This window comes from Hyperoodon ampullatus (genome assembly GCF_949752795.1).
Source record: "Hyperoodon ampullatus genome assembly, chromosome: 14".
NCBI classification, from domain to species: Eukaryota; Metazoa; Chordata; class Mammalia; order Artiodactyla; family Ziphiidae; genus Hyperoodon; species Hyperoodon ampullatus.
In genome coordinates this window covers 53462815-53490633 of record NC_136927.1, presented here as the reverse complement: position 1 = coordinate 53490633, position 27819 = coordinate 53462815, and the positions used below count along the sequence as shown (strand labels likewise).

The 27819-nt window shown below is 54.1% G+C and overlaps 4 protein-coding genes and 1 long non-coding RNA gene across 5 annotated transcripts; 2 read left to right on the top strand and 3 right to left on the bottom strand.

Moving 5' to 3' along the window:
* The first annotated feature begins 5860 nt into the window (after positions 1–5860).
* Positions 5861–9192, top strand: LAMTOR4 (late endosomal/lysosomal adaptor, MAPK and MTOR activator 4). Its single transcript, XM_079719201.1, has 4 exons — positions 5861–5943; positions 6436–6516; positions 8382–8499; positions 8854–9192. The coding sequence occupies exons 1-4, from the start codon at positions 5941–5943 to the stop codon at positions 8949–8951; spliced, it is 300 nt and encodes a 99-aa protein (XP_079575327.1). The 5' UTR covers positions 5861–5940; the 3' UTR covers positions 8952–9192.
* A 251-nt stretch (positions 9193–9443) lies between these two features.
* Positions 9444–13674, bottom strand: TRAPPC14 (trafficking protein particle complex subunit 14). Its single transcript, XM_079719855.1, has 11 exons — positions 13258–13674; positions 12950–13045; positions 12713–12842; positions 12460–12546; positions 12190–12310; positions 11937–12084; positions 11724–11806; positions 11454–11617; positions 10759–10913; positions 10334–10527; positions 9444–10222 (listed from the first exon to the last, which is right to left on the bottom strand). The coding sequence occupies exons 1-11, from the start codon at positions 13663–13665 to the stop codon at positions 10069–10071; spliced, it is 1740 nt and encodes a 579-aa protein (XP_079575981.1). The 5' UTR covers positions 13666–13674; the 3' UTR covers positions 9444–10068.
* Positions 13675–13690: 16 nt separating this feature from the next.
* On the top strand, positions 13691–21347 carry LOC307063629. Its single transcript, XR_013811254.1, has 3 exons — positions 13691–14004; positions 20078–20182; positions 21209–21347. It is a non-coding gene; the product is annotated as an uncharacterized lncRNA (long non-coding RNA).
* On the bottom strand, positions 14544–18448 carry GAL3ST4 (galactose-3-O-sulfotransferase 4; the record flags this gene model as incomplete). Its single annotated transcript, XM_079719854.1, has 3 exons — positions 18333–18448; positions 17848–18151; positions 14544–15566 (listed from the first exon to the last, which is right to left on the bottom strand). Exons 1-3 carry the CDS (start codon positions 18428–18430, stop codon positions 14544–14546), a joined length of 1425 nt encoding a protein of 474 aa, XP_079575980.1. The 5' UTR covers positions 18431–18448.
* GPC2 (glypican 2) lies at positions 20452–26802 on the bottom strand. Its single transcript, XM_079719853.1, has 11 exons — positions 26622–26802; positions 25803–25961; positions 25158–25480; positions 24248–24328; positions 23352–23514; positions 22971–23101; positions 22611–22760; positions 22382–22521; positions 22110–22285; positions 21043–21319; positions 20452–20578 (listed from the first exon to the last, which is right to left on the bottom strand). Exons 1-10 carry the CDS (start codon positions 26785–26787, stop codon positions 21072–21074), a joined length of 1737 nt encoding a protein of 578 aa, XP_079575979.1. The 5' UTR covers positions 26788–26802; the 3' UTR covers positions 20452–20578; positions 21043–21071.
* Positions 26803–27819: the final 1017 nt, after the last annotated feature.

The window sequence follows — 27819 nt, the reverse complement described above, 5'->3', positions numbered from 1 at the left end:
AAATCTAGAAACAGTAAATGCTGGGAAGGGTGTGGTGATAAGGGAACCCTCTTGCACTGTTGGTAGGAATGTGAATTGATACAACTGCTATGGAGAGCAGTATGGAGTTTCCTTAAAAAAACTAAAAATAGAACTACCATATGACCCAGCAATCCCACTACTGGGCATATACCCTGAGAAAACCATAATTCAAAACGAGACATGTACCACAGTGTTCACTGCAGCACTATTTACAATAGCCAGGACATGGAAGGAACCTAAGTATCCATCGACAGATGAATGGATAGAGAAGATGTGGCACATATATACAATGGAATATTACTCAGCCATAAAGAGAAACGAAATTGAGTTATTTGTAGTGAGGTGGATGGACCTGGAGTCATACAGAGTGAAGTAAGTCAGAAAGAGAAAAACCAAAACCGTATGCTAATGTGTATATACAGAATTAAAAAAAAAAAAAAAAGGTCCTGATGAACCTAGTGGCAGGGCAGGAATAAAGACATACACAGAGAATGTTTTTGAGGACACGGCAGGGAGGGGGAAGCTGGGGCAAAGTGAGAGTAGCATGGACATATATAAACTAGCAAATGTAAAATAGTCAGCTAGTGGGAAGCCGCAGCATAGCACAGGGAGATCAGCTTGGTGCTTTGCGACAACCTACAGGGGTGGGATAGGGAGGGTGGGAGGGAGGCTCAAGAGGGAGGGGATATGGGGATATATGTATGCATATGGCTGATTCACTTTGTTGTACAACAGAAACTAACACAGTATTGTGAAGCAATTTTACTCCAATAAAGATCTATTAAAAAAGAAAAGAAAAGAAAATAGACCTCAGAGACCTCTCACACCTTCCACCATGTGAGGACACAGCACAGATGTCATCTGTGAAACAGGAAGTGGGCATTCGCCAGACACCAAATCTGCTAGAGCCTTGATCTTGGACTTCCCAGCCTCCAGAACTGTGAAAAATAAATGTTTGTTGTTTATAAACCACCCAGTCTATTCTTTTATAGCCACCTGAATGGTCTATGGCAGTAATATTCTATTTCTTAAGATCTAAGTGTCTCTCTCTCTCTCTCTCTCATTCTGTGTGTGTGTGCATACATACACACTGTTATTAATACATAAAAGATTCAATAATTTAAAAAATCTTAAAAAAATAAAGTAGGTCTTGTGACCCAGCAATTTCACCCAACAGAAATGTGTATGTATGTTCACCAAAAGATATGAACTGGATCATTCATGGAAGCTTTAGTCCTAATAACTCACAATTGGAAACTACCCAAGTGCCCATCAATGGTTGGATGGATAAATAAATTGTGTCACATGTGTACAATGAAACATTATAGAGCAATGAGAATGAATGAACGAAACCTCCACATGGCAACATGAATGAATCACACAACCTTGATGCTAAATAGAAGGAGTCAATCACACAAGAGTACATTCTGTGTGATTCTATTTATGTCAAGTACAGAAACAGGCAAAACTACTCGATGCTGTTAGAAGTCCCTTTCTCCATGGGAGAAAGGTTGAGACTGGACAAGAAGGGTGCTTTGGGAGCTGTAATGCTGTTTTTTGCTCTGGATGCTGGTGCATGTGCGTTCAGTTTGTGAAGAGGTACTGTGCTGTACATTTATGATATGTGAACTTTTCCTGTATGTATATTATGCTTGAATAAAGTTTTTTTTAACATCTTTATTGGAGTATAATTGCTTTACAATGGTGTGTTAGTTTCTGCTTTTGAATAAAGTTTAATAACAAAGTCGGGTGAGAGGATGTAGAAGGTCAGGGTGGTGGTGGGTGTGCGGTTTTCTATCAAGGGGACAGGATCAGTTTCTCGGATAAGGTGAAAACTGGATGGAGACCCTGAGGGAGTTCGCTGTGCAAGTATCTGTATACCTTGAGGAAGAATATTAAGAATATTCTGATGAAGATAATGGGCTCTAGAGACGATTAGATCAGTTGTGATAACCTGAATCCTGGAATGCTAAGTAGCCTTAGAGACTGGGAAATGTGACACTGACATGGGAGAAAACTGATGACTATGAACAGTACAAACTGGGTGACGCATAGCATTTGTAATAGCCACAATTTAATTTTTCGAGTATGTAAATACACATAAAATGAAAAGAAAGAAAAAAAAAAGAATACGCTGGTGAGTGTTCACTGAGCTTGTTTTAGACAATGAGTTCCTTGAAGATGAGGACCTGGTCCACCTTGAAATTCCAGTGTCTACCTCAGTACCTAGCACGTTGCTAACCTACAAATTGAATAATTTTTTTCTATATTATTCCAGCTGCTCCCAGGATTTCCTTCTGGTTTTTAGAGACTTTTTGTTTTGGCCTTGTGGTCTCTAACTTTGCTCTTTGCCCTTCCTTCTTTTGAAAAGGAGGGAACAAATCGTGAGGCGTGAAATAACATGTTTTCGTCCATCCCAGTGGCAGAGCTGGCCTCCTCCTTTCTGTCTAAGCTGTTTCCAAATGATCCCAACACCCCGTCTCTCAGCCTAGCAGAGTCTCCCGACTGGAAACCACACATTTTAAAATTTACCCCCAACTCGACACCTCCCAATGCACACACCTTGTCCCATGGGACCTAAGGGGCTCATTTCTAGTGTAGCACTTACTACACGTCACTGTGACGCTTTATTTGCCTGCCTCGCTCACTTACAAGCTGAGCAGTTATGGGGTCAGAGCACATGACTCTGACTCTTACCCTATAGTCTTTTTAAAAATTAATTTTTTAAAATTTAATTGCACTGTAGTCTTTGAAAAGTGCTGGTTGAAGGGGTGGGTCAAGGTTAAGAGAATCAAGAAAGGCAGACTTGGGGTTGGGAAGTTTGTTGATGGCCATTTGATAGGGTAAGAATTGGTACTAGGAAAGTAAGAGGCAAGGACGTCTAGTTTCAAAGCAAACAACCACCACCCCAAAAAAATCAGAATCGAAAAGAAAAAGAATGCTAACCGAGGCAGCAAAGATGCCAGACCCACAGAAACCAGCCATAAGTTAACCACTGTATTAGTCAGGGTTCTCCAGAGAATAAGGCAAAGGGGGGATGGAGGGAAAGAGAGAATATTTATTTTAAGGAATTAGCTCACAAAATTTGGGGACTGGCATGTCTCGAATCTGTAGGGTAGGTCAGCAGGCTGGAAATGCAGGCAAGAGCTGATACTGCAGTTTTGAGTGTGAAATCCACAGGGCAACAGGTCGGAACTCAGGAGGGTTTCTATGTTGTTAAAGTCTTGATGAGAATTCCTTCTTTTCCAGAGACCTCAGTCTTTTCCCTTAAGATCTTCAACCAGTTGGATGAAGCACATTATGGAGGCTAATGTGCTTTGTTCAAAATTAAATACTCATCCTACCTTAGAAGTACCTTCACAGTGTAGGGGAGGCAAATGTTTTTACCTCTACCCTCTTAGGGTTTTCAGCTGGGTCTGCGAATTGACTTGACATAAGACAGAGTAGCAGGAGAAAAGCATACAGACTTACTTAATACAAGTTTTACGTGACGTGGGAGCCCTCACAAGAAAGTGAAGACCCAAAGAAATGGCCAGATCTATGTGCTTTTATACCAGATAGAACAAAAAGAGGTGATTGTAGAAAAGTAACTGAACTGTGGGGAGGCTAAGGAAAGAAAGGAATTATTTTAATAAGGTCTGTTTTACAGAATTCACTAGGTCTGGGTCTTGTGAGTGGAAACTTTGCTTCATTTTTCTTCATAGCACTTCTCACCACTTAATATATTTATTTATTATCTGACTCACCCTCTTCCTCACAACTTGAAAACAATAAAAAAATGTCTTATTTTTATTCACTGCTGTATCTTCAATTCCAAGAAGAGTGTCTGGTACATAGAAGGTGCTTACTAACACCGGTTGAATGAAAGAATGAGAAACTTTGCTCCCTACATGAGCAGTATGATTCAAGCTGTTTGTGAAAATGAAACAATTCTAACGATGGCTGATGAGCAATGTCCTGTAAAAGTTTCCTCTGTGTTAAGTAAAATGAGAACAGGGAATTTCTGAGGTAAAATTAAATGTAGCTTAAAAAAAAAAAAAAGCAGTTGGCCAATGGAGCAATGGAAAAAGCATCAGCCTCAGCATCAGCAGACTTAGACTGGAATCTGGCTCTGCCAGTTGCCAGCTGTGTGCCGTGAGCAAGGCTCAATCTCTCTTGTTTCCACTTCCTCATCTGTATAGTATCTGGGGATACTATTACAGGGTGGTTAATGAGTGGGTTAGGCCAGTGTACAGATGAAAACGCTCAGAACCAGTATGTGCAAAAAAAAAAAAAAAAAAAAAAATTTGATACCACAAACTGTCATCAATATCTAAGGCCAGGGAAGGCTTTGCAAATCAAGCATCCCCACAGAACTTTCTCTACATCCTCCTCCAATTTAAATTTTATATTATAATCATACCTCATCTTTAAAAAAGGCGTCCATCTTCTCTAATTAGTTTTCTCCTCAAGCAACAACACTTTGTTTTATGTTGTTGAAATATGATTCACATACTGTAAAATTCACCCTTTTAAGCTTTACAATTCAGTGGTTTTCATTACATTCACAAGGTTGTGCAACCATCATCACTCTATAATTCCAGAACATTTTCATCACCCAAAAAGAATCTTCACACCCATTAGAGTCACTCCCCATTTCCCCCTCCACTCAGCTCCTGGCAACCACTAATCTGCTTTCTGTCTCTTTGGATTTGCCCAGTGTAGACATCTCACATAAATAGAACCAGACAATATGTGGCCTTGTGTGTCTGATTTCTTTCACTTAGCATAATGTTTTCAAGGTTTATCCATGTTGTAGCATAGATCAGTACTTGATTCCTTTTTATGGCTGGATAATATTCCACTGTATGGACATGCCACATTTCATTTATCCAGTCTTCAGTTTATGGATATTTAGGTTGTTTCCATTTCGGGGCTATTATCAATAATGCTGTTATAAACATCTGTGTACAAGTTTTGTGTGAATGTATGTTTTCAATCCTCTTAGGTATGTATTTAGGAGTGGAAATTTTAGGTCATATTTAACTTTTCTACATCTAATTTTCATTTATAAATATAGTAACTCTATATCTAACTTTTAGAGGAAACTTGCCAATCTGTTTCCCACAGCAACTGCACCATTTTACATTCTTGCCAGCAATGTATGAGGGCTCCAATTTCTCCACATCCTCATCAAGTATTTACTGTTTTATTACGACTTATCATTTTCCCTCACCCACATTAACATTGCAGCAGGCCTAAAAACTATTTAAATAAAAACAAAAAATTTATATGACACTCATATATTTAAAAATGACTCCAAGGTCATTTTCTAATTATTCCTGACAGAGAATATTCAGTATTGCAGCTGCCTTGTCTAGCGAGGGATCAATGCACCATCACACCGTTTCTTACAGAATCCCGGGACAAAAAACCACTTTGGGAACAAATTCCTGTCTTAGAGAGCTGCCCGGAGTAGGCACAAGAGTAGCATTTGAATAGCTCTTCATCTGCATTTCACGTTTTTTTACTCTCTTCTCTCACTGTCCCACTGCGGGCGGTCTAGCCCTAGGGAACCCGGGCCGCCTGTGTGCGCAGGCGCAAACCCTTAGCCCTACCTCCTCCCTCCGGCCCCGGCCCCCCCAGGCCCGCCCCTCCGCCGACATGCCACCCTATCTCGGCGCTTTGGGGCTGAGGGAAGAGGAGATGAATGTTAAAGAGGGTCTGCGGCCAATCCGCGTGCGCCTCCGGGAAGCGGCGCTCCACACTGGCAGAGTAAGTCTGATGACGTAGCCACTCTCCAATCCGCATTCTGGGGGCGGGACTCAAGTCGGGCGGTGCAGAGCAGGAGGAGGAGACCGCCGGGTGGAATCACGTCACCTGGGACTGGAGCCGGAAGCTACGTCTAGCAGTGAGCGCCCCCCAGCACCTAAGGCTGCGATGGTGAGTGAGGACGCATGCGCGGGACTACGCGCCGGGGGTTCGGTGTCCCTGCCCCCCCATCTCTTTGGTCGCCCAGTCCTGAGCCTGCACTCCGCCCTCACCTCCTATCCGCCCCGGGACCGAGAGGGAATGGAGATGGAGGGGTGGCGACGTAGAGGGCTGAGCAGGGGTCGGTGGGAGGGTGTATAGAGGCTGGGGAGTAATCTGAGGGGGAGCGGCGGGCCACAGGTGGAATTGGAGACCGGGCTGAGGGGAGTTGTCTGTGGGGTAGCAAAGGTGGGGTGTGGAAGGCCGGTGGAGCCCAGGGGCAGAGAGTGAGGACTGACGGAGGCTCAGGAAGATCAGTGTTGAAGGCCATGTAGAGGGAAGAGGGTCTGGAAGGGCCCTGGCTGGGGAAAGAGGCCTGGGGGGCCATTGTCAAGAGAGAGACTTGGGTTTACCAAGGGCTGCTCTCTTAGCCTGCTGCTCACTGATTGCATCTTTACCCACTAGACTTCTGCACTGACCCAGGGGCTGGAGCGAATCCCAGACCAGCTCGGCTACCTGGTGCTGAGTGAAGGCGCAGTGCTGGCGGTGCGTTCTGGAAAAGGGAGGGGGGGCTCCTCCAATACACATCGCCCGATGATGCCTTCTAACGTTGCCCAGTTTAGCCTGATTTGTCTCTGTTCTTGATCTTTATCTGGTATCATGCCTGGCATATAGGAATTAAATTCAGGAATTAAATCAATTAATCTATCTCTGGAATCTTAGTCCTGTAACTGTTTTGAGGTAAAAGAGGTTTACTGACTTTACCAAAGTCAGACTAGTTACAGGTTTGTTGATAAATGACATTACCTGAGTTATTCTTGAGTATGTCTTTATTTGGTATTTATTGAAGAGGCTTGGTATTTTGTTCTGCAGTACAATATAGTGTCAGTGCTCTAGAAGTTTTCAATCTAGCTAGAGAGACAAGGCTTAAGGTTAAAATTTCAGCTAGAGAGACAAGGCTTAAGGTTAAAATTTCAAAGTATTGCACATGGTAAAGATAACTGAAGAAGTCCAGAGAGTGAAGGATTCAGCCCTTCGTGTTAGAACTTGTGTTTTGGCAAGGAAACTTTCTTGGAAGAGGCAAGAATTCAGCTGGCCTTAAAAGATGGATGGTTGTGAACAGGCAGAAAAGAAAGAGCATATTCAGGGCTGGGAGGTGGACATATTTGCAGGAGTGTGACATCAGCCTTTCTGAATTGCTGGTGCGTTTATGTTGAAAAGATTTGTAAATGTTTGGGGGAAGAAGAGGATATGTTAAGGAAAGATCTGATTGTGGAGGACTTTCAAGGCTGGGTTAACACCTGTGGATTAATCTTGGGGGGTAATAGGAGCTTTGAAGGGTTTTTGAACAGAAACATGAGCTGATGAAGTGATTGAGAGGAATTGTTCTATTAGGTGTAAAGATGAGCCGGAAGGGGCAGGATTCAGAAGCAGGGATGCTGTTGCCAAAATCTAGGTATGCAACAGCTGGTGGCAATGAGAAGGAGCAAGGAGAGAAGAGATTTTTAAAGGAAGAATCGATATGTCTTCGTAATGACTAGAGATAGGTAATAGAGGAGATAACTTTTCCATGCTGTAAGACTTTGAACTCAAGCCTAGAATGATGGTGCCTTAACAGACAGGGACTTAAGAAAGGAAGTTGATTGGCGAGGGGGAGAGGTAAGGGGAATTTTGGTGGCTCAACTTTAAACACTGAGTTTGATATAGAATAATAGCAATTAAATATATAATGCTAGGAGTTATTCTAAGCATCTTGCTAATATGCTCTCGTAACCCTCACAAGCCCATAAGATAGGTATTGTTGTCCCCAATTTACAGATGAGGTAACTGAGGTACGGAATGTCCAAGAGAGCAAAGGGTGCTGAATTTGACTCAGTGGGAGGCCCATATTGAGGAGGTAGGAAGAGGAAGTTGAGATCATCACGAGAAAAGAGGAAGCCCAGGCCACTGTGACATCATTACGCAAGGGCTGGGTAGTAGGAAGGGGTTCAGGGACAAAGGGGATGTTTATGTTTCAGATTCTGCCGATAGGGCAACAAACGGGAAGACTGAGGAAAAGACGGCACCTGGAACAAGTCTGTGGTGGGTGGGCACTGATGTTTGAGAATGTGGGAACAGGGAGAGAAATCAAGATTCAGCAATTAGGAAAACAGCGTCAGTAAAGAAATGGATGAGAGTCACTGCTTCCTGGGAGGAAGCCCGGTATTTTAAGGATGACAAACAGGATGGCATCAAGAGGGGCAACAACGTCACAGGGCAGTTTTTAGGTGGGTCTTTCCAAAACCGGGGGTGACCTTGGGGTATTGGAAAGTGGAGGCAGGTTACAAGTGCTAGAGCCAAAGTGTCCTTGGAGTTCTCTCCCAATTCTGTTCCCTAATTCCTGCCATCCTCCCTCCTCTGTCTGCATGCAGTCATCTGGGGATCTAGAGAATGACGAGCAGGCAGCCAGCGCCATCTCTGAGCTGGTCAGCACGGCCTGCGGTTTCCGGCTGCACCACAGCATGAACGTACCCTTCAAGCGCCTGTCGGGTGAGCCCCTGGCCCTGGTGACGGTGTTGGGGGGTGCTGCTCCCCGAGGCTTCTCTTCTCAGGGAAAAGCACCTGTCTCCTACCAGCCGCCCACCACCTCCCTGGGGTCCCTGGTTCTGGCCACTCTGTTCCCCTTGGTATTCACCCCTGCATCAGAATTATGAGAAAGCAAGAGAAGGAAGGGGATTTAATGGAGACCTCCCATCTTCAAATCTCTGAGCTTGGAACTGTCAAATTTCTTTGGCTTTGGAGCCCAGCCAGTTTGTGTGTGACTCCCAGGGAGGCCTTCGCACCCCACTAACTCTCTGCTCCCTTCCCTCTCCCGGGGCGGGGGAAGGTGTGTCTCCCCTCCAGTGGTCTTTGGAGAACACACGCTGCTGGTGACCGTGTCGGGACAGAGGGTGTTTGTGGTGAAGAGGCAGAACCGAGGCCGGGAGCCCCTTGACGTGTGAGCCTGCCAGAGGGCGAGGGGCAGAGGTGGATGGGGCCGTGAGCCTCTGTGATGAGGAAGACGCAAACCTCCCCCCGCCTCTCTCTTGATTGCCATTAGAACTAAGGCTGTCTGCTCACCCATTTCCCCACCCCTACCAGGAAGGGCAGAGGCTTGGGGGCTCTGTACTATGTTAAGGAGAGTGAGGGCGAGGGGACCTCCCTCTCCTCACCTTCCCTCCTAATAAACGTGAGTCTGATGTTCCCAAGCCCAGGGATGTGTCGTGTGTATTGGGGGAGGAGGGTCACACCCCGTGTGTCTTCCAGCTTCTAGGGCCTCAGCCCAGAGGAGTGGAGCAAGGCCACATCTAGACATCTAAAACTGGGACTCAGAAGAAAAAAAAATGGGGGGAAGGGAGCTGAGGGGAGCTATTTGGTGTACATGCTGAAGGGAATCTTTCTGAGCCCCCGGGTCTCTGCTCCTGCCACCAACACACACAGAACAGTCATTCTTCTCCTCCTGAACAGGTATTTAATAGTCTTATTTCAGTTGGAAGCAGTAGTTGGAGAATAAGTTACAGGAACAGACAAACCAAAAAAAAACCCCCCAAAACCCAAAAAACCCCACATAAAGTGCTTCAGACTGCAAACGTAAACATGGGGGCGAGGGGAGGCCGCGAGCTTCTCCCCTGACCTGAGACAGGAGGGTCACGTCATTGTCGGGTGCCTTTACCATCACCACCCTCTGATCTCAGCCCTGCGGGTGGGAGGGAGGGAGGGAGGGAATGTCAGAGGCAGGGAAGGCAACTTAAAGGAACGAGGAAAACACTTTGTAAACTTAGAACCAGGGTGCAAGGCAGGGGGCAAGGGAGCTCCTGGAGCCCTTGCCTTGGCTGAGGGGTGGGGCCAGCCCCCCCTCAGGAGGTCCGGGAAATACTGTTGGCTTCACGCCGCAGCCATCCCTGTCTGAATTCACAGCTTCTTCCCTCGTCCCTCATCAGCAGACACAGACAGGCGGCCCTGCAGGGCCTCCTCACCCTCGGTGGGAGGCATCCCAGGGGAGGCACAGCCTGGAGGGAGCACCGCTCTGCGGGGGCTGTTGATTTCCAGGAGTGTGAGAGGGAGGAGAGCCGGACAGCGCTACTTGACGGGCTCCACTACCAGGACCTTGCACTCGCGCTTGGCGATCTTGTCCAGAGAGAGCACAGCCTTGTCCGGGGGCAGGTAGAGGGGGCGGCCGACAGGCGAGGCCACGGGGGGCGTGATGGCCCTGCGCTCCATCACGCTGCCTGACCTGGGGGAAGGCAGAGGCTATGAGCTCTGGCTGGACCCAGGGCCCCTCCCTGCTCCCTCTCCAACTCTGGCCTCTACCAAGTCCACTGGCACCCCTCCCGCGGTTCCGTACCTCATGAGGTGGCTGCGGGAGGGCTGTTGGTGGGAGAAGGACTGAGAGCGGCCCAGGCTCGCCTGGTGCCTCTCGACCAAGTCCCGGACGGCAGGGCTGCTGGGGCTGCTCTTGCGAGAGAGAGGCCGGGCCTCGGGCGGAGGGTGGGACACGCTGGCGGTGAACTGCAGCTTCAGTTTCATGTGCTGGCTCAGCTGGGGTAGGGAGACATGGATCATCCACCCAGCTCGGCTTCCAGGCCCCCGACCTCCTTTCAGGTCATCTTCCCCACTTGACAGGCCGAAGTCGGATCTAAATTCCACCTTCCCTCCGCGCGGCTTTGTAGCACCGCCCATTATGCTTCAGCCACAGAAGCCAGCGGCCCCGACTCCTTCTACCTGACGCTCTGCCTCACCCAGCACACAGCCTGGCCCCCACCAGCCCACCTCGAAGAGCCCCGTCCTCAGAGCCTGGAAGGCGACACTGAAGGTGAGCGCGCTGCCCTTCCGGGAAAAGCCGAGGTTGTTGAGGGGTGTATGGCAGACGATGGAGTCCAGGGCTGCCTGCATGGCCCGGCGCTCCTCCTCACACAGCTGCTTTCCTGGGGGGCAGAAACGGGGGCTGGGAAACACATCTGTATGGTGTTCCTCAGTTTGCAGGGGGCATTCACGAGCACAGTCTTGATTGATCCTCAGAGCCACTCTGTGGAGTAAACTGAGTATATGCTATTGTTTGCTGAATTTTATAAATGACGGTAGCTAATACTTAACTGTGTACTGAGATCTATTCTAACCACTTCACATAATATTAACTCACTAAGTCGCTGTAACAGCCCCACGAGGTATTATTTTCTCCATTTGAGAGATGTGAAATCTGAGGCTCAGAGAGGTTAAGTAACCTACCAAAGGTCACACAGCTAAGAAGTGGGAGAGGTACAAGTCAAACATACCAGGGAGCCCAGCTCCAGTGTCAAGGCCCTTAAAATCACTCTGCCCCGCGGCCTCTCTAAACTCTCCATTGTGACACCATGGAGACCACCCTGGTTCAGAGCCGAAGCAGCCGGCCACAGTCACCCATCTCTGTGACGGCTTCCCTTCCCCTCCCCTCCTTCGGGACAAGGTTAGGCCTGGCAGCCACCTACCAGCCTGGGCGTGCTCCGGGGTCCACACGAGCCTCACAGCAAGGAAGTCTTGGAGATTGTTGAGCAGCGTATAGGTGACAGTGAAACGCTCGTAGGTCCGAACAGGGGACTCACAAGAAGCAGTCATCACAAAGCATGGGCGGTCCAGGCGGATGCTGGGCAGGCTAGAAGCAGTGAGAGAGAGCGGGAAGCAGGGTGTGTGTGTTTTGAAACAAAGATGAACAGGATGGTACCCAGGCGGGGCCGGGGTGGGGTGTCCCACAAACTCACCGGTAGTGGGTATAGATGCTCTGGGTAAAGGGCAGCTTCGGCGTGGACCACTGAACCACAGCGATCAGGGGAACTTCTAGGCCCTGCCAGAGGGACGAAGGGAAACATCACATGTATCAGAGGTTCCCTCTCCCCTTAGTCAACCCCCTGGCCTCTTCCTCCCGCTGCATTTTCTCACCCTTTCTCCTGAACACACCAGTCTCTTATACTCACCTCCTTGGCCCCTGGAGGGGGCTGCTCACCCCCTCTGAGCTGGAATAGGAAGTTGTGTTCCTCCAGAGCACTAAGCAAGCAGGGGAAGCAGCCAGAGGTACCAGGGAGCCGGCAGAAGGAGCCCATGGAGACGTCCCCAGATTGGTGACTAGTTCAGAAGAAAGGGACCAGAGCTGGATCTTTCCACACGAGAGCTCTCGGCCCTGCCCCCATCCCCACCACTGTGCGGCCCTGCCCCTCCCCAGGACCTCACCAGACATTGTCCACCAGCAGCACAGAGCCATCGGGCATGACAGGCAGATAACTGGCATTGAAGTTTGGGAGAATGCGGATATCCCAGATGGAAATTTCCTCCTGGGAGGAGCTGTTCAGCACTGTCGGAGGTAACCAGCTCAGCTCAGAGTATCTGGACCCCTTGGACCCCACCTTTTCCCCCCTAAAATGGATCTATCCCCACCAGAGTAACTGACACCCAGTCAGTGCCCTTGCTGCTGCCCAAGACCTGAGCCGCCAGTCTGCTCACCCTTGAGCACGGTCAAGTGTTTTCCAGCCACAGTGAACTGGCGACATTTCAGAACTGGAGGGGGCAGCAGAGTCAGCAGGGTGCTCACTGCAGGAGAGGGCAGAGGCGAGAGATGATGGGCTGGGTGAGCCTCATTCCAACCCACAGTTCTAATCTTGCTCTTCTCTCCAGCTTGGGCACTTGCCAGTATCACCCCTCCACTGTCCCCCAAACTCCAGACTCCAGCATTTCCTCTCTGCATTCTCCTCCCCACCTTGGGCCTTGAAAGCGCTCTGCTCGCCCCGGAAGGTCTCCCCAGGAGATCGGGTCTGCAGCAAGCGCAGGTAGCCTTGATCTCTGACCTCTGGTGCCTCAACCTCCCGCTTCCACACGGTCACTACAATCTGAGCACAGGGGACACAGGACCACAGTCGAGAGGAGAGACACACAGCCAGCCAGCCTCAAAGGGCGTCTGAATTAGGACAACAGCTCCACCCCGTGCCAGCCTTACCTTGGCCTTAGGTGTCCCTGGGGGCAGTCTATCCAGTGAAACGGTGAGTGGGAAGATAACCTCATCTGTGGACACAATTGGTTCCTCCACAGGCAGCTGGGTTGTGAAAAGGGTGAAGAGGTCAGAAGAGTCAAGGCCGCCCGCAGCGCCAGCGTTCCCTTTAAGATCTGCGGTACGTGGTTCTCGCCCTCCCCTCTCCTCACCCGTCATCGGCCTCCCGCTTCCCTCCAGCGTCCCTCTCCCCTCCCGTCTTTGGAGCCCAGCAGACCGCCCCTCCGCCCTGTGCCGTGTCGCCCCGAGCTCCTCACCGTGGTCGCTCCCCCTGAGGTAGCAGGGCCCGGGCCGTGGGTGAGGAGGGGGCTGCAGCCTCGAAACAACCCCCCACCACCAGGGTCCCCGCCCCCCGGGGGTTCGGAATCCTGGTCGCCGGAGCCACCGCCCACGGGCGCCCCTCCGGCGCTGACTGAGGCCAGGGCGGCCAGGGCGGTCGCCAGTTCTGCCCAGGCCCCTCGGGAGCCCAAGCCCAGGCCGCCTCCGGCGCCGGACCCCACGCCGCCCCGGCAGCGCAGCACCAGCAGGAAGCGGACAGTCTCCCCCAGGTAGAGGTGGTTGCGCCGGGGCAGCGCCCGGTACCGGCCCGGGTCCCCAGCCAGCTCCGCGCGTGGCGGCAGCGGCACGGCCGGGAAGTACATCGAGTAGTCGCACTGGGACTCCATGGGCGGCGAGGGTGGCGCGGGCCGGGGAGCGAAGTGGGCCGTGGCCGGCGGAGGGCGAGGGGGCCGCTGGGGTGGGTCTGGCGAGCCCCTCGCCCCGACCGGTGCTGCGCGCGGCCGGACCGGCCCGACAGACCAGCCGGGGCCGGGAACCGGGGCAACGAGCCCGGAACCGAGACCCCGTGGGGCCGGAACCGGGGTGCTGGGCCGAATGACTGGAGAGACACCGGAAGCGGAAGGGAATGGGCGTGGCCTCGGAGGCGCCGGAATTTGTGGGCGACCGGATTTTGGACAAGAGGAGCGGTGTGTGCGTGTGGTTAACCTGCTGCACGAAGGGTTTAGGTGAGACTGCAGACAGACCCCTTCTTAGAGGAGTACTATGAAGAGAACCCCCTCCAACCCCGTTTCTCCCAGGAAGATGCTCCATCCCCTTCCCTTCCGCCCTATATAGAGCAGGTCAAAGTTTCAAATTATTTATTCATTCAACAAACATTTCATAGTGAAATGAGTATAGCCCAGTAACAAATATTTCATAGAGAGATGGACGCATTATTCCTATCCCTTGTGTCCCAAACAATCTCTTCCGTACTCCATGGTTTGCTCCTCCAGGGGTCTTTGAGAGTGCTGTTTGGACCTGGGTGGGGGGGCGCGAGGTGCTGGAAAGGGAAAGGGGCAAGATGGGGGGAGGATGCTTCTAGGACTAGGATTCCTTGGCACAGGCTGGAGGACGTGGGGCCCACATCCGTGCCAAGTTCCACTTTTCCTTTGGGGAGCAGACATGGTCTCTGGGGGAAGCAGAAAGGGCATGTGGCTGCCTCACACTCATCACTGTGCCCCTGTGGCTCAGCTGCTTTTCAGCCTAAGACTTAGTGGTCTGATGCCTAGGGGGAGGGTAGCCTTGAAGTCTTGAGGGGCACAGAGACTGTTGGGGGGAACTGCTTGGCATCTAGCTTGTCCTTGTACTGTAGCTCAGGGGTAGCCAGGCGCTCACACTCCTCCTGGTCTTGGAGGCTCAGGCCACTCCGAAGCACGTAACCCAAAACCTTACCTGACCCAAACTGGAAAGGGCGGAACCGCCGGTCCGTGATGTACTTGGGGTCTAAAGCCTCACCCCCCACCAGACAGTGTTTAGCCAGGGCCTCTCGGCGAGCCCGGAGCTCCGCCACAGCACTGTCCAGCCGGCTCTGGCCATATTGCTTTATCCGGGCCCACAGGCTGCGGTTGAAGTGAACATAGAGAGCCCAGTCCAGGTTGTTCCAGGCTCGGGCCCGTGCAGACAGCTGCCTGTCCTCAGCAGTCAGTCCACCATTGCCGACAGCACTTCCACCCTGCCCACCTCCAGCCTGAGCGTTGTGCATGAAGCCCACCACATCATCTAGACCCCAGCACAGGGCATCTGCTAGCAGGACCAATGACTCGTCAAAGTACTCGGCCACCAAGACCAGGTCAAAGACAGAGTCCAGCCAGGCCAGATTCCACTGGATGAAGGATGAAGACCCCAAATCTAAAGAGGCAGAGCTGGACGTCTGGCTGTGACCATCAGCAACAGTGGGAATGGGATGGAAGAGAGCATTGGAATCCAAGGTGGGGGCTCGCAGGCCAACGCCAGAAGGCAGGTGTGGCAGGTTGGGATCTCTGGGGGGATGAGGATTCCCTCTCTTGGTCCTCATCTCTGGGGGAAAGGGGAGGCCAAAGTCAAACCATAGCAAGTTGCGTGCATAGTGGTCCCCACGGGCCCCGGGCTGGTAGAAGGCTCGGGGATTGTCCAAGAAGGCAGCCAAGGATGGTGATTTGCGGAAAGCCGATGATGTGGATTTATAGTAGGAGAAGGCAGAGCGGGCCAGAGCTGCTGGGTCTCGGACAATGGAAAAGAAGAAGCTGTCAGAAGGCATGACCTGAAGTACCTGCAGAGAAGAGGAAACAGACATAGGGAGAGAGAACTAGGCCAGGAAGAAACTAAGAGCAAACCCAGTGCCCACTGATCCCCCAGCCTCCTCCAACCTCCTTCTGACAGCTCTGCTGGGAACCCCCAGCTTCCTTCACCAGCTACATAGATCTTGGGTAGGGCACTTAACATCTCTGAGACTCAATTTGCTTATCTGCAAAACGGGGATCCATCATACCTTCCTTCCCAAGTGATTATGGAGGTTACATGAGATAAGGGTAGGAAGGAACCTGGAACATGGGAAGCTCCTGGAGAACATTAACTTCCTTGGGCCTTTCTGTCTGCCTTGGTCAGTAACACTTCTAGCAATCAAGCTTTGTGTTCACTTCTCCAACAAAAACCTAAGTGCCTACTCTGGGACTCTTTGTCACAACTCCAAGAAAGGAGCTGGCCTCAGGCCTTCTCAGGGAGATCACTGGCAGCAAATAGGAAGGAGTCAGAGCAGTCGTAACGCTGTCTCAGGTATAGGCGTCAGGGCAGGCCAAGCCCAGGGTGGCCGGAGGACAGGGCACTCCTGGGGCTCCTTGGCATCTTGCAGAGCAAGAGACAGTCCTGGAATGGGCACTGGGGAGCCATGGCCACTCGGTAGGGTCCTGCTCAGAGGCCTGGGATGTGTGATCCCACTTCTCCGCAAGAAGGAAGGTGGGAATTGAGCTGAGCCACACCCTAGCGTGGTCCTGCAGGCAGATCCATGCCAGAACCCAGCTCTGGGGCTCCTTGAAGGGTTTCCGCCTCTGAACGTGACCTCTGTCATTGAACCTGACTCCCTGACAAGTCTTCCAGTCTGCCCTGCCGATGTGGGCATGCCTGCAGGGCGAGCCTGTGAGCTGTATGTCTTTTTGAAGGCATAGGGGAACAGTGCAGAGAACAGTCTGTGGCATCAGATGGACCTGGAATAAAATCCCAATTCAGCCATTTACCAACCTTGTAACTTTGGGCAGGTTATCGAACTTCTCAGAGCCTTCTCAGAGCCTCCATCAGTAAATCTGGGTTAACACTTACCTTGAAGGATGTGGAAGTGTGGGGAACATGGGAGGTAGTGAGGGGTGGTGATGATCATCCTAAACTCCAGAGGAACCTGCCTCAGTGATTGCTGTCCTCGCCTCACTCCCAGCAGTGCCCCCTCGCTTCCCATTAGATCACATTCATGCTGCTCAGCTGCCTTCTCCAGCTCCAGCTCCAACAGGACTGCCTTTGCAGCCACCACTGAAGTTCTACCACCTACACACGTACACACACCAATGCCACCATATCTTTAAGATGTTTTGCTCTAAGAACACCTGATATTTTCCTCTAAGAACACCTGATATTTTCCTTACTACAAAGTCATGTCCACCCTTTCCTATAAAACCCACCTCTCCAGAAAGCCCCACCTCTTTGGATGAATATTCTCCCCACAGTTCCAAATACAAACACACATACACATGCACACAGCCCACAGAAGGCGCTTTGACTTTGGAGCAGCTGGGCCTGGGTTCAAATGCTAGCTCTGTGGCTTTCCGTTAACAGAGGCCTGTCACTTAGCCTCTCTGAGATTCAACCTCCTCATCTGTGTAGTGGAGACACTTATAATGCCTTCCTGGCAGGATGATGGTAAGATGACTACCCAGCACCCAAGAAGTATTCAGTGAAAGTTTGCTCTTTCCCTGTATGTGTTCATTTGTCCATTGATTTTCTTCCTCCAAGAGGTTCGTGTGTGTGTGTGTGTGTGTGTGTGTGTCTGTACGGATAACCTGTGAATGCGTGCACTCATCTCCCCCTTTAGAACTGAGGCTCCGGGGGTTGGGGGTGGGGCCGGGACTGGGGCTTGGCATGTAGCTGATCCTCAAAATCTGGCAGACGTGGTGAGGGGAGTGAGATGCAGACGGGACAGAAGGCAGTGACTGCGCAGGGCCCTGGTAGTGCCAGTGGAAGGGGCCAGGAAGGGCCAGGTAACTGGAGGGAGGGTTGGCGGGGTGGGGTCAGAGTTGGCGTGACACTGATGCCAGCAGGATAAATTGGAGAGAGACTGCAGTAAACTCTAGATGGGAGAGGGCAGAACTTCAGCTGCCAGAAAATTCTGAGGGAGGGACAGCTGAGGAGGGGGCAGCAGGACTCACCTTTGTGGCCCCCATGCCCAACTCTTGGGTGAGGGGATGCCTGGGGAGCCTCCAGGCCTGGGGTCTCCTCCCCTGGTGGTCTTGGCTACAGGCATGAGCCCATCTCTCGCCAGTCCTGTCCACCCCCTCGACACTCCTCACCTCTTTCAGGTTGAACCTCATGTGATGACAGAGGATGTGGAAGGGGGGCTGGGTGCCTCCACCCTGAGGGCGGTAGCCTTTGACCCGAGAGGCCTGGAAAAGCTTTGGGTAGCCAAACTGGTAGCGGGCGGGGAGGGCGAAGCGCAGCCCGTGTCGGTCCCCGTAGCGGTGAAGTAGACTGAGCACAGAGCTGCTCCCGGATTTATGCGTCTTCAGGAACACGAGTCGCTGCCTTGGCAGGCAGGATGGGACAGCTGGTCCCGGGGTTGAGGCCCAGGACTGTCGGAGTTGCAGCCCAGGTAGCCTGGGGGAGAGACGGGAGGGGAAGTGTCCTGTCCCTCAGCAGCAGGTGGATGAGTGTCTTGTGGAGCAAGGACGAGGGCGTGGAGCGTCCTCTGAGTCCCCAAGAGTCACAGCCCCAGGTGGGACGGGGAGGAGCAAGTGGGGGGGCATCTGTGGGGCATTGGGACAAGATGGGAACTCACCTCCTCTGGAAGGGACCCCCCCAGAGCTGGAGGGCAAATCCGATGGTCATGAAGACTCCCAGAGCCACCCCCAGGCTCCGAGGCCCCCAGAGGCGCATGGTCCTGGTAGGAGACAGAGGGCCCGTGTGGCACGGGGAAGGGTGATGCTAGAGAGGGACAGGGCAAGGGCCAGGCACAGAGGCAGAGACAGCTTGAGACAGCCGTGCAGCCGCGGAAGACGCCGCTTCGAGTTTGGGGGTTCATTCCCCAGGTCTGCTCGCAGCCCCGGTTGAGTCTGCCCCCTGAGTTAGCAGATTTTTGCCTCTGTCAGCGTCTAGAAGGGAAATAAGGGGGAAGAAGGAGAGTCTAAGGAGCGGGTAGAGCCTTCTCTCCTGCTGCTGCAGCTGAGACCTCATTCCGGGCAGGGGGGCAGCGGAGGGGGGAGCCCTCTCTACACCCAGATCTTCTAGGTGCCCCACGACTGCTTCTCTGCTGCCAGCCTGCAGCTCCCTCCAACCCCCACTGACGGCTCCTCACTGAGCCCCAGGGATTTGGAAGGGAAGGGGCGAAAGATCAGACCGGTCCGCTCATACCAGTGAAACGGACATCACCAGGCCCCTGACCACTTCCTCTGCCCCTCTGTCTGTGACAGGCCGGGCTGAAGAGCCCCATTCTGAGGCTGAGAGGAGAAGCCATAAGGAGGGAATGAGGGCCAGACAGGGCACCAGCTTAGGAACCCAGGGAGGTGAAAGCACAGGAGCAACTTTGTAAAGAATAAGAGCCGACCAGCTCATCTAAGCTCAGGTATGCTTTCCCTCTCGGCGCCAGGCAGAGCCCAGTGTGTGAGAGGGCCTGGGGGGTGGTGGGTGTAGGGTTGTTTAGGAAGCCCAGATCCCAGATCCCACACACCCCTATTCCCACTTTCCAACCCCAGCAGTGCACCCAGAGGGGATTGAGAGGGTGGGGCTGGAGAGAGACTCTGGGACACAAAGAGACAAAACCCGAACGCCGAGCTTCAGAATTCCTTCCCAGGCCCCAGCTTCCCAGTCTACTGGGAGTCCAGACCTGCCCCTTCAATTCCAACCCGCAGCCCCTCCACCAAGCCCCGACGGCCCCCTTTGAGGACGAGCCCGGAGCGACCCCAGGCAGAGAACCCACACCGGCCACCTAGAGACCCGCCCCCTCTGGCATCATCCCCCAATTTCCTCCCCTAACCCAGCGTCCAGGATCCAGCCCCGCACTGGACTCCTTCCTGTGTCCAGATTTCTTCTATTCCTTCCATCCATCCCTGTCTCCTCCTATTACCCCCGATTCCAGCCCGCAGTTCCTTCCAGCTTTGGTGACTGCTCAGTCTGTTGCCAGCCCTGGGTCGGCTCCCTCTGGGGTTCTCTCTATGAAACCCCCCAAGTCTCCTCCCATAAACTCTAGAGTCCCTCCACCGGCCGAGGCCTCGGCTTCACATGCCCACTCACCAGGCCACCTGAGGAGCAGCAGGGAAATCGGGGTCTGGCCCTCCCGCCTGCTCCAGCCACCGCCCGGTTTCTCGCTCGGCTCAACTTTCCCCCTAAACTTTCTCAGCGCCCAGGCTCCTCCCCCTCCCTCCCTTTGTCCCGCCAGTCTCTGCAGCTGATTCGGCTTTGATCGCGTCTCTGGGTCTCTCCCGCCCTGCACCTTTCCCTCTCCTTCAGGGCACCCAGGCTGCCATTGGAAGACACCAGTCCTACCCTCCTTTGGCACTTAGGAATCAATTATACTTTTTCTTTCAGCTTTCTGCAGAACAAAAGACTCATTCAGGCGACCAAAGGAAAGAAGGAAAGAAGAAAGAATAACAGACAAGAGCTGAAAGCAGACATTGTCAAGGACATGACAAGGTAGCCAGAGGCTGACACAGAGAACTGGGGCCCCGACCCTGAAGGCAGGGTCAGTGGTGTGGTAATATTAACGGTGGCTTGGGTCCAAAAGAGTTTTGCAGTCCCCTCCCCGCAACTCTCCCCATTTTGTAGATGAAGGTGCTCAGACCCAGAGGGTGGACAGCTTGCCCAAACTCAATCCCAGGGGACAGGTTCCAAGATAAGCAGGTAGAAATGAAGTGCTGGTCACAGAGGCTCTGGGCTAAAGGTACAGAAAGTCACACATAGGGTCCAATAAATTAGCCATTTATTTATAGAATAAACATCGAGTCGAACACTGAAACGTGAAATAGGGAAGCTTGTGAAGGATGTGGCGGATGGCAGAGGCCATGAGATATGTTTTCTTCTTTCTTTTTTCTAGTTTAAGAAAGTGATACTGAAAAAACTCGATAGAACCTAGACCCATAGATCCTGACATCCTAGTCCCCTGCCCTGCACCCCACAAGCACCAGCTTTGTCCGTTTCTGAGACTGGGTGCCCCCACCCATCCCCACCTTCAACTTCCTTCAAACCCCTCCCCCGGCAACTCTAAAACTCCTCCCTTTTTCTCTGTTGGGGCTCACCACCAGCCCAACCGTAGAGGCTGGGTTAGAGAGACCACACCTCCTTCCTAAATAAATACCCCCAGCCCCTCCTCCCCAGATACCAAATGAAAAAATAAATATTGTGAACACCCACCCCCAACCCAACCCACCAATGGAAATCTCCTGGATTTGGGGCCCCAGCCATTCACCCAAAAAGTCCCTTCTCTACCCTCTCTGCAGCCCCCTTCGACTCCTCCCCAGACCCAGCAGAGGGGGAGGAGCGGACGGGCCACGAACCCTTCTGATGCCAGGGCACCCCTCCCCAGTTATCGAGGTCCAAGCAGGGCCAGGGCTGAGAGGAAGAGGATGAGGAGGGGTTGGGTGTGAAAACTGACAGACGTCCCTCCAGTCCTGCTCCTGTCTTGGCTGTGGCGGATAATGACACCTCCTCCTTTGCCCCCAGCACCATCCCTTCGAGGAGGGCGAGGAGGCCGGGCCGGGGGGGCCACAGCTGCTGCCCCAGCCATCCAGTCATCTGCATAGTGCTGTCCCTCTCCAGAGCCGCTAGCGTCCTCTGCAGGGATGGGGAGGATCGGAAACAGACAGGGATGGGAAAGAGAGGTAGCGGGAGACAGGGAGAGAGAAAGAGCCACAGGCAGCGAGGAAGAGAACTCGAGATAAAAACAGTGAAAGGTGGAGGGGTGGAGGAGCAGGCAGGGCGAGAAGAGGGAGAAAGCGAATGACAGGAAGGTGAGGAGAGAGATCAGACACATGAGAATGAGAGAAGGCAACGAGAGACAGGAAGAGACAACGAGACAGACAAAAAGGAGAGACAGATGGAGAGAGAGGATAAACAGGAAAAGAGAAAACAGACGTACACAGAAGCAGCGAGCAGACGGGAAGGGGGGGAGGAGAGACAAAGAGAGACAGAGACAGACAGTGGGAGAGAGAAAAAAAAATGGATGTCAGTGCCTTGCTTCCCTGGCAAATTCTACTTTGGGGAGCCAGCCCCATGGCGCCCGCACCCCACTTCCCCACCTCCCGGGATTGCCCGCCCTCCCCAGTCTCCCCCAATACATTGCCCACTCTTAGGAGCTTCCCACCGTTCTGTAAGAGTGTTTTGGTGTCTCCCCCAGGGAACCATGAACTCATGGGTAGAGACCCTGTCATTGGTGCTCTACCCCCTACCTTTGAGTAAAGCGCTCAATACGTGCGTGTAATACGTGTGAGTCAATGAATTGATGGTAACGGAGAGACGCCAGGGGAGGGACTACAGAAAGCAGGGGGCGGGGCTGCGGGTTGGCCCGGGTCCAATCGCGGAAAGCCGGGCGGAGCGAGGCCCTCGCTGCGGCCCGGGGCCTCACCCCAGTCCTCCAGCTCCAGGTCGCGTCCCAGGGCGGCCGCCTTCATCCTGGTCGTGGCCGCCCGGAGCTGCAGCCGCCGCCTCCGCGTCTGGAGGTCGGGGCTCGAGGCTTCCGCATCCAGCTCTGGGTTGTCGATCTGCCCGGCCTGGGGACCCCCGACCACGGGCGACAAGTACCTGCGAGCAGAGCAGCCCCGGAGGCTCCCGCCCCGCCCCGCCCACGGAGTCCGCCTCGCCCGCCCGCCGCCGCCGCCGCCGCCGCCCGGCTCTCACCGGCCCCGCCCAGCTCCGGTCCAGCAGGGCGCCGCCTCCTGGGAGAGGTCCGCAGCCACGCGGGGGTCCCCGCACACTGTCAGGGGCAGCCCGGCCCAGAAGCCCCTCACCCGGCCCAGCCGCTCGCGGAGCTCCCACACCTGGACGCAAAGAGAGCCCGGGAGGAGTTGGTGCGCGCGCCCCCCGCCCCCCGCCGCGCCTGCGCCCCAGCCTGCCGCCCGCCACTCACCAGCCGGGGCAGGCTGGCGCCCGCAGCCGTCGTGGGCCGCTCCTCCTCCGCCGCCGCCGCCGACCAGAGCCGGCCCACCTCCTCCCGGGGGGCTGGGGCACGGCGGGCGCGGGCCGGCGCCGGTTGGGGGCTTCCGCATTCCTGGAACACCTGCAGCACCGGGGAGAGACCCCACAGACAGTCGTCCCGCGGTAGAAACCACACTCCAATACTCCAATCGCCCCCGACGCCCCAGTTTATCCAGAGGCCCTACAGTGTCTCCCTGACACCCCGCACTGTACCCCCAGCCCGGGGCCTCCCCCTCCACCCTTCTCTCTCCGGTCCTCCCGCCACCTCCCACTCTTCTCGTGGCCCCTGTACCTGGGCTGACAGCCGCACGCTGTTTTCCTGCAGATGCATCAAACCCTCAGCGATCTTCACCCCGATGGACTGTGCTGCTAGCTCAAAGGAAAAGGGGCCCTGGATCTTCTCGGCCAGGAACAGGAGACCATCTTGAAAGAGGGAAAGAAAGAGAAAGGGTGAAATGAGGGGACATCCAGGGAGATACTCACTGAAGTAGGATGTTCCCGCAAATCCTGACCCCGGCCTTGGAGGGAAGCAGCAGGTCTTAGATGGGGGAAACTGACATGAGAAGAGCCGCTCCTCATCCTCTCCCCTCAGAAGCGCTTAACACTCCCTCCCTGGTCCACCCTGCCCACCCCCACACAGACAGCCCTCCCAGGCTTTCCTGAATCCCCTCACCCAGATAGGTCCCCCAGTCAGGATCCAGTCCCTGGCTGCCGATACAGCCGTGGGCCACGTTGAGGCAGAAGCCCCGGCAGGGTGGCAGCGAGGGGACCCCCCGACAAAGGGGGCAGCCTGTCAGACGCATCACAGCCCGTTTGCAGCCTTCAGACAGCGGCATCTGGGAGCAGAGAGCAGGCCTGTGTCATCCACGCTTGGCTGCCCTCAGCTAAGCCTGGTGCTGGGCAGAGAAAGAAGTCAAATACCCCACCCCACCTTTCCCAGGCTCTCAGTGTAGAGCTGGATATGAACATCTAGGACTGATGACCCCGTGTGGCAGGAGGAGTGACCCCAGGACTGCCACAGATCAGAGGAGGGAGGCTCCTAGGGGCCAGGTTGCAGATACTGCTTCTTGGGAGAGATGGGGTAGTGAGGGATCTGAGAAAAGGTTCAAGGACAAGAGTGAGCCCATCGTGGTTGGGGAGAGAGGAGAATGAGGATGCAGGAAGTAAGGCTGGGAGGTCAGGGAGAGAATGAGCAGTCGAGAGAGGGCCTTGAAGGCCAAGCCAGGAACCTGGCCTCCAGTAGCAGGGAAGAGGGAGCCACTGAGTGGTCCTGGAGAAAACCAGGAGGGCCAGTACTCCAATCTCAGAGATGCTATGGAGATGAGCAGGCCCCTAGAGGCTGGCAGGGGGTAAGAGTCATCAGAGGGTCAGAGGTGGGAGGAGATCATGGGTCATGACACAAGGGAGACTCCAGCCTTCCTGATTTACCCTGGGATGCCAAGGCTTCAAGGCTGATATGGGAAGGCCCCAGGCCTCTCCTGCCAGCTGGCACCGGACTCTTCTTCATGGGACCTCTCCTACTTCTTGTCTCCCTCCCTGGGCCCTGCCCATACTCAGGCTCCCTCTAACCTTAAGCGTTTCGCTGACCACATCTCTTCCGGTCTGCAGGCCCTGGATAAAGGCCCGGGCAGCCACCAGGGCCCGGGTTACCTGGGGGAGGGGAAAGAAGGTGAGAAAAACCACAGGACTGTTGAGGGTCAGTCAACACTGGGACCAAGAGACTGCACCAAGGGGATGAGCGGGGGGGGCGGGTGAGGTTTGTAGGGTTATCTTGGGGTGGCTAGGAGTGTCAGGTGGTCCCGGGAGGCAGGTTCAAGAGGATCAAAGGAATCACAGTCTAGAAGGACCAAGGGGAACTGGGCTTGGGAAGAGGTGGAGGGATTACATTTTACAGGGCTTGGAGATAGAGGGTCTTGTATCAGAACAAACACTGAACCCGAAGCCAGGAGACCTGGGTGTGAAACATAGCTCTACCACTTATTGGCTGTGAGACCTTAACCTCTGGGAAGTTCAGTTTCCTCATCTGTAAAATAGGAATGCTGATATCTACCTCCTAGAGTTATGATGATAATTAAATGGGAGACTATAAATGAAAATCCTTCTTAAATATTAAGTGTCTAATTCACAGTTAGTTGAAGCAGAGGAAGCCAAGGTATTGGGATTAGGGAGGAGTTGGCAGAAAGGTGGGGTGGGGGAAGGCAAGAGCAGGTGAGTGGGTCAGCAACTTGCGTAAACTAGGACACAGAAAGGGGGGCCATCCAATTAAAGGAGACCAAGGAGCACTGGGTCAGGCAGAGGTGACTGGGGCTCAAGATAGGGGTCACCAGGTCAGACATGACTGCCATGCAGGATAGAGGGATCACCAGGTCAGGGGTGACTGGGGCATGGAAAGGGGGTCATTGGGCTGGAGGTGAGTAGTACATACTTCAGAGGTCACTAGGTCAAAGGTGGCTGAAGCTCAGGCCTTGGGGCCCCTCACCTGCAGGCGGAGGCGGCGGGGTGAGTCCCCAAAAGGCTTCAGAGAGTCATCAGCAGAAGAGGCCAGGCGCGTGAGGCAGAACAGGTAGTCAGGGGAGAAGATGTACTGTGGGTGCAGCAGGGGGAACATTTTCTCCAGGAGCTGAGCCCAGAAATCCACCAAGGCATCATCTAACCCCTCACTGGACCTCTCATAGTAGTCCCGTAGCCGAGAGAACAGGCCACTGAACAAGGGGGTGTGCTGGGCATACAGGCGGCCGAAGGAGCGGTGGAAGAGCAGGGACAGGGAGTGCTCGGCTGATGAGAGCATCTCCTGAAAAACCTCTGTGGCAAGTGCAGAGAAAGGGGTGTGAGGTGGGGTAAGGCCAGAGAAGGACGGAAAAGTGAAAGGGCAGAGGCAGGAAGAGATGGGCATGGGGAGAGAAAAGAAAAGTGAGTCAGAAATTAAGCAACTCTTAGAGGTCTGGGCAAATTGGGGCTGGGGGTGGAGGGCAGGACCTTGAGAGAGCCTAGGGTGGGTATGTGGGGGCTAAGCCAGGGCCAGAGTGCCTTAGGGATAGAGTCAGGAGCAGGGACGGGATGCTTGCTCGGGTCATGAGCACAGAGAGGAGGTGCGAGGCCAGGTTTGGGGATGCCAGGTCCTCACCATCAAACCTTCTGTGCCGGGCAGCCAGTGTGTGAACCAAGAAGGAGCCGCTCTCTTCCACCAGGCCTCGGAAGGTGGCCTCAGTCTCCCAGGTCAACTTCTGCTCTATCTCACTGGAACAGCAAGTGTACTCCTGGGGACAGATCCGGAGGTGCTCACCTGGACAGAGGAGACACGAAGGAATGGTGGGAAGTCGTGTCGTGAAATTCCTTCCTCCTCCTGCTGATCTCTGGGGGCCATCCGTTCTCTTTGAACTGTCTGGTTTCTTTTCTATTGTCTGCCACCTCATTCCCACCTGGCTCTACCCCCTTCTTATTGTCCCCTCACCCATCCCAAGTCCACTGCCACTAGCCATAGGATCAAATAAGGATGGGCCGATTTAGTGGTCAGAGGGTCCTAGGTAGCCTGCCTAACATCGCACACCCCAGGCCTCTAAGGACTTACAGGACGGATTCAATGGGAAGAATGGGGTTTGGAGGGGTGGGATTACCTGGTAAGAAAGAAAGTATTGTCATAGAAGGGGCTCATGGAAATAGCGAGGGGAACAAATTGGGCTGTGAATAAAGAAACACAGAGGCGGGTGCTAATTACTAGAAAGGGATTCCTGGGGTGGGGGTGGAGTAGAGAGCTATTATGTGAACAGGAGTGTTATTGTGATCCTGGTAAAGAAGTTCCGGAGGAGAAGAGACGTTATTACTATGAGACGAAAAGATTATTATAACGGCCACTCTGAAAGGGAAGAGAGTTATTGTGAGATGGGGGACCGGCCCCCGCCCCCTCCCTCGCCCCCAATTCTCTAGTCTTCCTCTTTCTCCTCACCTGAGATCAGGGCGGGAGGGAGTAGGCTTAAGCTATATCCCCGGGCCCCCAGGATCTGCCGGGTCTCAGTGCAACTCCGGGTGACCTTTGCCTCGATACCGGGTCCAGGACCAGGACCGGGACACAGAGGCAACAGCAGAAGCAGAAGAGATCGCAGCGCGTACATAGCTGCTGCCACCTTGGGAGGGCAAAGTGGGTCCTAAGGAGGAAAGAAGAGCCGCCCGAACTCAGGAAGCCTGTTCTCTGCCGCGGGATCGCCCCGCCGGCCAGAGAAAGAGCGCGACCTCCGAAAACTGAACACGGAGCACGATCGCCGGACTAAGCGGCATCTGCCGAGACAATGGGAGCGGGAGCCGGACAGGAGGCGGGGCCCGGGGCGGGGCCCGGCCAATGATGGTAAGGAGCCGGCCTCAGGGGCGGGGTCAAGGGAGAAATTAAGCCAATGTACTGGGGAAGCTCGGCAGCGGGGCGGGACTCGGCAGGACTAAGGAGGCTGGGGGAAGGGCGTGGCCTCCCTCGGAGGCGTGGCTATTTGGTTCGCAAGGCGGGGCCTGGGTGGAACCCAGCCTGTGGCAGTTGAGAAGCCAGATTAAAGGAGCTCTTACTAGTGCAGTGTGAAGCCCGGCCAATGGAGGGAGAACTTGGGGGCAGAGGAGCGGGGCTGGGGCGGGGCCGGGAGGAGCCGAGTTAAAGCAGGTGGCCAGCGCGCCGGAGCCCACGTGACACGGCGGCACGCTGGAGAGCTCGAGGCCGCACGAGGCTGCCGGAGCGCCGTGACTGGAACGTGGTGAGCACGAGCTCGCACACGCCCAAGCCTCGCGACAATTTGCCCGCCCTGAGACGAGCCGTTGGGCTCGCGCCTGCGCACCGCACGCCCCGCGCCTTCCCGCGTTTTTCTGGATTCTTCTGCCACCAGAAGGGAAGCGGCGGGCTCCCGTGCCGGACTGTGGGGCTGGCGGGAGGAGGGTGACCACAGAGACCCGAGGGACCCGCGGTGGTGACTTTTCCTCAACGCTGCTCGGTCAGAAGTCGCGGTTCCGGGTTCAGACAGTGAGGCTCCTCTTTGACCCAGGCGGTCGCCCTTCCCCGCACTCTGGCCCTGAGAGAGGACTCTCCCTTTTCCATACCCTCCTCCACAGAGGCCAGGAATCCCAGACCCAGAGGCTGATAGTCGCTCTCCTGAGCGGTTAGACGGCTC